Source organism: Gymnodraco acuticeps, unplaced genomic scaffold (genome assembly GCF_902827175.1).
Source record: "Gymnodraco acuticeps unplaced genomic scaffold, fGymAcu1.1, whole genome shotgun sequence".
NCBI lineage: Eukaryota > Metazoa > Chordata > Actinopteri > Perciformes > Bathydraconidae > Gymnodraco > Gymnodraco acuticeps.
The window spans coordinates 22,318-33,109 of record NW_022990619.1 but is presented as its reverse complement, the minus strand read 5'-3'; the positions used below and the strand labels follow the sequence as shown (position 1 = coordinate 33,109).

The following is a 10,792-nucleotide window of genomic DNA, read 5'->3' as shown; positions in this document are numbered from 1 at the left end:
AGTAGGAGTGTGCAGTTTGTTAGACAGATCCTAAAGGTACAGTAGGAGTGTGCAGTGTTAGACAGATCCTAAGGTATAGTAGGAGTGTGCAGTTGTTAGACAGATCCTAGAGGTACAGTAGGAGTGTGCAGTTGTTAGACAGATCCTAAAGGTACAGTAGGAGTGTGCAGTTGTTAGACAGATCCTAAAGGTAGTAGGAGTGTGCAGTTGTTAGACAGATCCTAAAGGTACAGTAGGAGTGTGCGTTGTTAGACAGATCCTAGAGGTACAGTAGGAGTGTGCAGTTGTTAGACAGATCCTAAAGGTATAGTAGGAGTGTGCAGTTGTTAGACAGATCCTAAAGGTACAGTAGGAGTGTGCAGTTGTTAGACAGATCCTAGAGGTATAGTAGGAGTGTGCAGTTGTTAGACAGATCCTAAGGTACAGTAGGAGTGTGCAGTTGTTAGACAGATCCTAGAGGTACAGTAGAGTGTGCAGTTGTTAGACAGATCCTAAAGGTATAGTAGGAGTGTGCAGTTGTTAGACAGATCCTAAAGGTACAGTAGGAGTGTGCAGTTGTTAGACAGATCCTAAAGGTACAGTAGGAGTGTGCAGTTGTTAGACAGATCCTAAAGGTACAGTAGGAGTGTGCAGTTGTTAGACAGATCCTAAAGGTACAGTAGGAGTGTGCAGTTGTTAGACAGATCCTAAAGGTACAGTAGGAGTGTGCAGTTGTTAGACAGATCCTAGGTATATAGGAGTGTGTTGTTAGACAGATCCTAAAGGTATAGTAGGAGTGTGCAGTTGTTAGACAGATCCTAAAGGTATAGTAGGAGTGTGCAGTTGTTAGACAGATCCTAAAGGTATAGTAGGAGTGTGCAGTTGTTAGACAGATCCTAAAGGTATAGTAGGAGTGTGCAGTTGTTAGACAGATCCTAAAGGTATAGTAGGAGTGTGCAGTTGTTAGACAGATCCTAAAGGTACAGTAGGAGTGTGCAGTTGTTAGACAGATCCTAAAGGTATAGTAGGAGTGTGCAGTTGTTAGACAGATCCTAAAGGTACAGTAGGAGTGTGCAGTTGTTAGACAGATCCTAAAGGTACAGTAGGAGTGTGCAGTTGTTAGACAGATCCTAAAGGTACAGTAGGAGTGTGCAGTTGTTAGACAGATCCTAAAGGTATAGTAGGAGTGTGCAGTTGTTAGACAGATCCTAAAGGTATAGTAGGAGTGTGCAGTTGTTAGACAGATCCTAAAGGTACAGTAGGAGGGTGCAGTTGTTAGACAGATCCTAAAGGTATAGTAGGAGTGTGCAGTTGTTAGACAGATCCTAAAGGTATAGTAGGAGTGTGCAGTTGTTAGACAGATCCTAAAGGTACAGTAGGAGTGTGCAGTTGTTAGACAGATCCTAAAGGTACAGTAGGAGTGTGCAGTTGTTAGACAGATCCTAAAGGTACAGTAGGAGTGTGCAGTTGTTGACAGATCCTAAAGGTACAGTAGGAGTGTGCAGTTGTTAGACAGATCCTAAAGGTACATAGTAGGAGTGTGCAGTTGTTAGACAGATCCTAAAGGTAGTAGTAGGGTGCAGTTGTTAGACAGATCCTAAGGTACGTAGGAGTGTGCAGTTGTTAGACAGATCCTAGAGGTATAGTAGGAGTGTGCAGTTGTTAGACAGATCCTAGAGGTACAGTAGGAGTGTGCAGTTGTTAGACAGATCCTAAAGGTACAGTAGGAGTGTGCAGTTGTTAGACAGATCCTAAAGTAAGTAGGAGTGTGCAGTTGTTAGACAGATCCTAAAGGTATAGTAGGAGTGTGCAGTTGTTAGACAGATCCTAAAGGTACAGTAGGAGTGTGCAGTTGTTAGACAGATCCTAAAGGTACAGTAGGAGTGTGCAGTTGTTAGACAGATCCTAAAGGTATAGTAGGAGTGTGCAGTTGTTAGACAGATCCTAAAGCACTGGTTCTCCTCAGGTGCACCAGCTGGGCTGCGAGGCGGTGATGCTGCTCTTGGAGCTGAACCCAGATCAGAGTAACTTGATGTTCTGGGCTGTGGACCGCTGCTACACCGGGGCCCGCCGCGTGGCTGCAGGCTGCTTCAGGGCCATCGCGAACGTGTTCCACAACAGGTAACACACACACACACACACACACACACACACACACACAAGACACACACAGACACACACACACACACACACACACACACACACACACAGAGATAAATACACACACACACATACACACACACACACAGATAAATACACACACAGATAAATACACACACACACACATACACACACACACACACACACACACAGAGATAAATACACACACACACATACACACACACACACAGATAAATACACACACAGATAAATACACACACACACACATACACACACACACACACACACACACACACAAAGGACGTTCGATAGGCACTGAGACTAAATAGAGTGAATTGTGCAGCCTCTTGTAAACTTTTTTCACTGTCTTCAATCTAGCTTTGAAGATTCTTTTTAGTGTTGGTTATAACTAGCTTTAATCATTTTTTCTGAAACCATATGTTCCCAGTTTGTGTATGTGACGCTCATTCGAGTCTTCCAGTTTATGGACCAACAGATTTAGTCTCAGTTTTAGTTAAACAGAGCCGGTTGTGACTGACGTGTGTTTCTGTTCCTCCTCTCAGGGATTACCAGTTTGACACGGTGGTGCTTCTGAACCTGATCCTGTTCAAAGCTGCGGATTCTTCCAGAGACATCTACGAGGCGGCCATGCAGCTGCTGCAGGTACATGCATCCTCCTCCATCACACGTAACTCTGATATTAACACTTTCATTCTTTTAAACAACATATTTAGAAGACAGGACACAGCTTACTCAAACTTGCATCAAAAATGTGAAAGGCAAAAAAAAGCCAGGACATCATTTGAAAAAAATAAAATTGAAATATATATATAATAAAAAAAAAGACATTAAATAAAATAAAAACAATTGTGTCGTAGCAACATTATCCTAAAAGGTGTCCATAGTCACAGCAGTTTAAGAAGTACTTTCCCTTTCAACCAGATCCCCCTCATGGGATCATAACGCTTTGATCTGTAATTAATGAATGATGTCGTGGCAGATCCTGGAGCCGAAGCTCTTCAGGTACGCCCACAAACTGGAGATCCAGAGAGGCGACGGCATCCTGACCCCCCCCCTCCCCGCTGCCTCACCTCTACTCCGTCTCCTACTACCAGCTGTCAGAGGAACTCGCCCGGACCTATCCCGAGCTCACGCTGCCCATCTTCTCAGGTCTGAAGCTCCACACCTCCATCATCCTCTCACTAACGCTCTGACTTCCTGTCGCTCTCTAACTCTCTGCCTTCCTGTCCTCCAGAGGTGAGTCAGCGGATCCAGACGGCGCACCCTGGTGGCCGGCAGGTGATGCTGCACTACCTGCTGCCGTGGATGAACAACGTGGAGCTGGTTGATCTGAAGCCCAGCACGAGGCGGGCGGAGGAGGGCGGCAGCGCTGAAGAAGAGGAGGAGGAGCGGGAGACGATGATGGTGAACAGCCGGCGCTGGCTGAGAGGAGAAGGCTGGGGTTCACCTCGAGCGACCACCATGGTGCTCAACAACCTCATGTTCATGACCGCCAAGGTGAGAGGGACGCTGCAGATCTACAGCTCCATCACAACATGTCTTAATACATTTCCTATCAGCACATCTCTGGTGAAGACTTAGCAGAGAACAGATTTCTGAGTGAAAAACTGGATTCTCAGCCAAATTATTTTCTTAGAATTTTTTTTTATGAATTCTGAACAAAATTAAATCTCTGAGAAAAAAGTGAATTATGTGGAAAAAATACAAAATGATGCGAAAAAAAAAAGAAATTACAGAAGATAAACTCTCTTTGAAACTCTGAGAAAAATCCCAAATTCTGAGGAAAGTCAAAACTCTGAGAAATTACATATTCTGGAGAAAAAAGTCAAAAAAGTCTATTCTAAAAAAAAGACATTTCTGAGAAAAAGTCAGATCAGGAAAAAACACAAAATTCAGAAAAAACATAATTCTGACAAAAAAGTCAAAGCTGTGAGAAATAAACATTTTCTGAGAAGAAACTGAATTCTGAAAAAAAGACAACATTCTGAGAAAAAACCCTTTTTGTATTTGGTTAAATCTTTGAATTACCAAAGGACCTCACTTGTTCAAGAAAGTGAAAAAAAAAATCTTAAATTTAATAACAAACCCTGACTGTTTAAAGTTATCCGATTACAAGCGTTTGATTTACCTGGAGTCCAGTTCGTTCATCTCATTGAACTGGTTGGTCACATTTTATAATATCGTTGAGTTGCTATGTGCTCGGTATTATTATTATTATTATAAATGAATCCTGAAACGTTGAATATCCCCTCAGTACGGGGATGAGTTCGCCTGGTCGGAGATCGAGAACGTTTGGACCACGTTAGCCGACAGCTGGCCGAAGAACCTGAAGATCATCCTGCACTTCCTCACCAGCATGTCGGGGGTCAGCAGCGACCCCAGCCTCCTGCTATACGTGAGTCCAAATGCTACATCAATTCATCAATTAAGCTTTATTCAGATAGCCCAATACCACAAACCGTAGTGGCAGATACGGAATGGCATGTTAATCTATAAGCTTTATCACAGAGGAAGGCCCTTCAAGATGTCTCCCATCATGCATTTTGTGTGTGTGTGTGTGTGTGTGTCCTCAGGTGAAGCGTGTGGTGGTGTATCTGGGTCGGGATAAGACCATGCAGCTGCTGGAGGAGCTGATGTTTGAGCTGGAGAGCACGGAGCCTGTTAGCTCAGCCGTCACTCACATGGACAACCCTCCATACTACCGCATCACCTCCAGCTACAAGATCCCCTCCGTCACCTCAGGTAAGCTAAAGGAGGCTAATGTTGGGCTATAAAGGAACTACAGCACAGTCACATGACTTCACGTCACCACCGCTAAGCTAAAGGAGGCTAATGTTGGGCTATAAAGGAACTACAGCACGGTCACAATGACTTCACAGTCACCACCGCTAAGCTAAAGGAGGCTAATGTTGGGCTATAAAGGAACTACAGCACGGTCACATGACTTCACGTCACCACCCGCTAAGCTAAAGGTGGCTAATGTTGGGCTATAAAGGAACTACAAAGCACGGTCACATGACTTCACGTCACCACCGCTAAGCTAAAGGTGGCTAATGTTGGGCTATAAAGGAACTACAGCACGGTCACATGACTTCACGTCACCACCGCTAAGCTAAAGGTGGCTAATGTTGGGCAATAAAGGAACTACAGCACGGTCACATGACTTCAACGTCACCACCGCTAAGCTAAAGGCGGCTAATGTTGGGCTATAAGGAACTACAGCACGGTCACATGACTTCACGTCAACCACCACTAAGCTAAAGGAGGCTAATGTTGGGCTATAAGGAACTACGCACGGTCACATGACTTCACGTCACCACCGCTAAGCTAAAGGAGGCTAATGTTGGGCTATAAAGGAACTACAGCACGGTCACATGACTTCACGTCACCACCACTAAGCTAAAGGCGGCTAATGTTGGGCTATAAAGGAACTACAGCACGGTCACATGACTTCACGTCACCACCGCTAAGCTAAAGGTGGCTAATGTTGGGCTATAAAGGAACTACAGCACGGTCACATGACTTCACGTCACCACCGCTAAGCTAAAGGAGGCTAATGTTGGGCTGTAAAGGAACTACAGCATGGTCACATGACTTCACGTCACCACCGCTAAGCTAAAGGAGGCTAATGTTAGGCTATAAACTTTAAGTCATGTGACTGTGCTGTAGTTCCTATAAAGGAACTACAGCACAGTCACATGACTTCACCTCACCACCGCTAAGCTAAAGGAGGCTAATGTTGGACTATAAAGGAACTACAGCTCGGTCGCACTGATTGGTGGAGGTCAATCTGCCTCCTGATTCTGAACTGTTTTGTTATTGCTTGTCTCTCCTCAGGAACGACCTCCAGCAGCAACACCATGGTGCCCAACACCGAAGGGCATCACGACGTAAAGCTGAAAGACCCCAACATGGAGGAAAGGTATGAGCCGACACGTCAGCAGGAAACTCAGACACGGGGGGAACATGAGTAGTGCTCCATTTTCATTTTATGAAACCCCCGCTGTGTTTGTGTGCAGTTACACCCACCTGGACATCTACAGCGGTCTGAACAGTAATCTGAACCGGCAGCACCACCGCCTGGAGTCTCGATACAGCAGCAGCTCCGGAGGGTCCTACGAGGAGGAGAAGAGTAAGAGGACATCTTGTAGAGCCCACACACACAACAACACAGACTATAACACCCCTTGTTGTTAAATACCAACTATGTGCAATAGGTGCAATATATATGCCGTTAATAACTGTGCAATACATACCTGGCTGCTAAATCCTCTGTTACAGGATGTGCATTTTGTAAATTGTGTTATTTTTGTAATCTTTAATATTTGTTTAAGCATGCTTCTCAGGTAACATTAAGCTGTCTTTGGCTCTTTTCTGTTAAACCTGTAAATAAACTATAACAGGATATCATTGAATCTAACCTCCTCTACGTGCCCCCCCCCCCCCCCCCCCCTTCAGGTGACTCCATGCCGCTGTATGCTAACTGGCGTCTGAAGGTGATGGACCACAACCGGCCCGAGCCTCTTCCCTTCCCCCCCACCGGAGGCTGCTGGTCTCCTCTGGTGGACTACCTGCCGGAGACCAACGCCCCCGGGGTGCCGCTGCACAGGTAACACCCTCCCACCACCCGTCCCTTTATTTCCTGAGCTTACTGTAAGGCAAACATCTGAGAAAAAAGTTGTAATTGGGTAAATCTTTGAGGTAACTAAACACCTCCCTCACTCGGGTCTTACAGATCCAAAAAGCGATAACAAAAAATGATCTTAAATGTAATAAACCCTGACTGTTTAAAGTAATCAGATTACAAACGTTCGTTCTCCAGTTCGTTCTTCTCATTGAACTGATTGGTAATATAAATATAACATATATTACATTTTATAATATCGTTGAGTTGCTTTGTGCTTGGTAATGTTATTATAAATGAATCCTGAAACGCTGAATATCCCCTCAGTACGGGGATGAGTTCGCCTGGTCGGAGATCGAGTCATTTGGACCACGTTAGCCGGCAGCTCGTACTTTATTTCCTGTGCTTACTATAAACGTTGAATATTTGTGTTGCAGGTGTAACATCGCAGTGATCCTCCTCACAGACCTCATCGTGGACCACGGGGTGAAAGTGGAGTGGAACGCCTACCTGCACCTCCTGCTGCACGCCATCTTTATAGGTGAGCTGTGGGCACTATCACACTGTATGACAGGAACCAAGTACCATGTGCCTCGACATCAGTGTCTCAAACGTGTTCATACCAAGGACCACTTGAAGACCACCTAACTCCCCAAATATCCAGAAGCCAAACCCCTGCTCACCACTCCAACAGTTTACAGCCTAATAATGACAGCTTAACTTCTCACATGAAATCAACAATACAACTACACTTTGAGAAACACTGCCTACATCATATCAAAGGAGGCCAGAAGCACCAGGATGTTCTTTGTACATTAGCTATTCCCACCCATGTTGGGATGTAAGGGGTTAAATGAGCACAAAGCATGCAACAGTGCTTAGTAGGCAGTACTTCACTACTTGAATCTAACTACAGATTGTGTCTGAGCAAACCTTACTGACTTAATCGATAACTTTTCTTTTGATAACCAACGTCACCCTGATTAATGTGGTGAAAGTTATAATTGCATTTAATCCGACAGGTTAATTCATCTTTCTCTCTCTTATTGCCCCTCAATTCAAAATAAAAATAACTTCTTTTAATATGTCTCTTTTTCAAGGATTAGTCAGAACTAAAGGTGAAAGGAAACGGTATTAACTGACCTCACTCTCCTCCTCCTCCTCCTCCTCATCCTCCTCCTCCTCCTCCTCCTCCTCCTCCTCCTCCTCCTCCTCCTCCTCCTCCTCCTCCTCCTCAGGGTTTGACCACCAGCACCCCGAGGTGTACGAGCACTGTAAGCGCCTGCTGCTCCACCTGCTGGTGGTTCAGGGAGCTAACAGCAGCGTGCAGTCAGTGGCCATGGTGCTGCTGAGGAACAGGGACTACAATGAGCCCAGAGTCCTCACTGTGAAGCCCCCCGCCCCCGACATCAACCTCACAGGTGAGAGAAGCTGTAGAGATCAACCTCACAGGTGAGAGAGCAACCTCACAGGTGAGAGAGCAACCTCACAGGTGAGAGATCAACCTCACAGGTGAGAGATCAACCTCACAGATGAGAGAGCAACCTCACAGGTGAGAGATCAACCTCACAGGTGAGAGATCAACCTCACAGGTGAGAGAGCAACCTCACAGGTGAGAGATCAACCTCACAGGTGAGAGATCAACCTCACAGGTGAGAGAGCAACCTCACAGGTGAGAGATCAACCTCACAGGTGAGAGATCAACCTCACAGGTGAGAGAGCAACCTCACAGGTGAGAGAGCAACCTCACAGGTGAGAGATCAACCTCACAGGTGAGAGATCAACCTCACAGGTGAGAGAGCAACCTCACAGGTGAGAGATCAACCTCACAGGTGAGAGATCAACCTCACAGGTGAGAGATCAACCCCACAGGTGAGAGATCAACCTCACAGGTGAGAGATCAACCTCACAGGTGAGAGATCAACCTCATAGGTGAGAGTAGCTGTAGAGAGATCAACCTCACAGGTGAGAGATCAACCCCACAGGGTGAGAGAGCAACCTCACAGGTGAGAGAGCAACCTCACAGGTGAGAGATCAACCTCACAGGTGAGAGATCAACCTCACAGGTGAGAGAGCAACCTCACAGGTGAGAGAGCAACCTCATAGGTGAGAGTAGCTGTAGAGAGAGCAACCTCACAGGTGAGAGATCAACCCCACAGGGTGAGAGAGCAACCTCACAGGTGAGAGAGCAACCTCACAGGTGAGAGATCAACCTCACAGGTGAGAGATCAACCTCACAGGTGAGAGAGCAACCTCACAGGTGAGAGATCAACCTCACAGGTGAGAGATCAACCTCACAGATGAGAGAGCAACCTCACAGGTGAGAGATCAACCTCACAGGTGAGAGATCAACCTCACAGGTGAGAGAGCAACCTCACAGGTGAGAGATCAACCTCACAGGTGAGAGATCAACCTCACAGATGAGAGAGCAACCTCACAGGTGAGAGATCAACCTCACAGGTGAGAGATCAACCTCACAGATGAGAGAGCAACCTCACAGGTGAGAGATCAACCTCACAGGTGAGAGATCAACCTCACAGGTGAGAGATCAACCTCACAGGTGAGAGATCAACCTCACAGGTGAGAGATCAACCTCACAGGTGAGAGATCAACCTCATAGGTGAGAGTAGCTGTAGAGAGATCAACCTCACAGGTGAGAGATCAACCTCACAGGTGAGAGAGCAACCTCACAGGTGAGAGAGCAACCTCACAGGTGAGAGAGCAACCTCACAGGTGAGAGATCAACCTCACAGGTGAGAGTTCAACCTCACAGGTGAGAGTAGCTGTAGAGAGATCAACCTCACAGCTGAGAGAGCAACCTCACAGGTGAGAGATCAACCTCACAGGTGAGAGAGCAACCTCACAGGTGAGAGATCAACCTCACAGGTGAGAGAGCAACCCCACAGCTGAGAGAGCAACCTCACAGGTTGAGAGAGCAACCTCACAGGTTGAGAGAGCAACCTCACAGGTGAGAGATCAACCTCACAGGTGAGAGAGCAACCCCACAGCTGAGAGAGCAACCTCACAGGTTGAGAGAGCAACCTCACAGGTTGAGAGATCAACCTCACAGGTGAGAGAGCAACCTCACAGGTGAGAGAGCAACCTCACAGGTGAGAGCGCAACCCCACAGGTGAGAGAGCAACCCCACAGGTGAGAGAGCAACCCCACAGGTGAGAGAGCAACCCCACAGGGTGAGAGAGCAACCTCACAGGTGAGAGAGCAACCTCACAGGTGAGAGAGCAACCTCACAGGTCGGCGTATCTGAAAACGCATGTGTTGTAGTACCAGAGCAGACCACTAGGGGGCAGCAATAATCAACACGCAGGCGGACAGAACTGTGCTTTCATTGAGTTTCAATTGTAACCAAAGTCCCAGAAGCTCCTAAAGACTCAGATGTTATCTATGAAGTGTTTCCCTCACTGAGTGTGTTGTTGTTGTTGTTTCAGGCGTGCAGGAGCTGCTCCCCTCCGCCATGACGGACTCCGGCCTCAGCGCCTCCTCCACCTCCTCCAGCCTCGGGGTGGGGGGGGTGACCCACCTCGCCCCCCCGCTGATCAGTGAGGTCGACGCTTCTGCAGAACAAGACGAGAAAGTCAGAGCTCTCATCGAGTTCATCACGTCCAGGTGAGAGGAACAACAACAACAACAACAACAACACTGACATCAACACAGCCACAAATATTACTATTACTACTATTATTATAACTACTTATGATTAAATAACCTGGCCAACGACGGATCGATTTTAGTTTAGGACAATGGATGAAAATCTAATTAAAGTTTTTGTCTGAGCAAACCTTACTGACTTAATTGATAACTTCTTAATTGATAACTTCTTAATTGATAACTTCTTAATTGATAACGTCTTAATTGATAACTTCTTAATTGATAACTTCTTAATTGATAACTTCTTAATTGATAACTTCTTAATTGATAACTAACATCGCCCTAATTAATATGGTGAAAGTTAAAATTGCAATTAATCCCATAGCTTAATTCATCTCTCTCTCTTGTCTGTTTTTTGGGGGTGAAAAAGTCAGTTAAAGC

General features: G+C 46.1%; 1 protein-coding gene across 1 annotated transcript in view; it reads left to right on the top strand.

The window, feature by feature from the left end:
• Nucleotides 1-1,945: 1,945 nt before the first annotated feature.
• LOC117554609 (protein furry homolog-like) overlaps nucleotides 1,946-10,792 on the top strand; it is a gene marked incomplete at its 5' end in the record, with an annotated part of 31,157 nt that continues 22,310 nt past the window's right edge. The window contains 13 exon segments of the mRNA XM_034229057.1: nucleotides 1,946-2,100; nucleotides 2,664-2,763; nucleotides 3,101-3,169; nucleotides 3,171-3,270; nucleotides 3,356-3,618; nucleotides 4,376-4,516; nucleotides 4,695-4,863; nucleotides 5,959-6,043; nucleotides 6,141-6,253; nucleotides 6,580-6,730; nucleotides 7,183-7,286; nucleotides 7,984-8,166; nucleotides 10,192-10,369. Of these exon segments, the coding sequence (XP_034084948.1) occupies nucleotides 1,946-2,100; nucleotides 2,664-2,763; nucleotides 3,101-3,169; nucleotides 3,171-3,270; nucleotides 3,356-3,618; nucleotides 4,376-4,516; nucleotides 4,695-4,863; nucleotides 5,959-6,043; nucleotides 6,141-6,253; nucleotides 6,580-6,730; nucleotides 7,183-7,286; nucleotides 7,984-8,166; nucleotides 10,192-10,369 (1,811 nt within the window).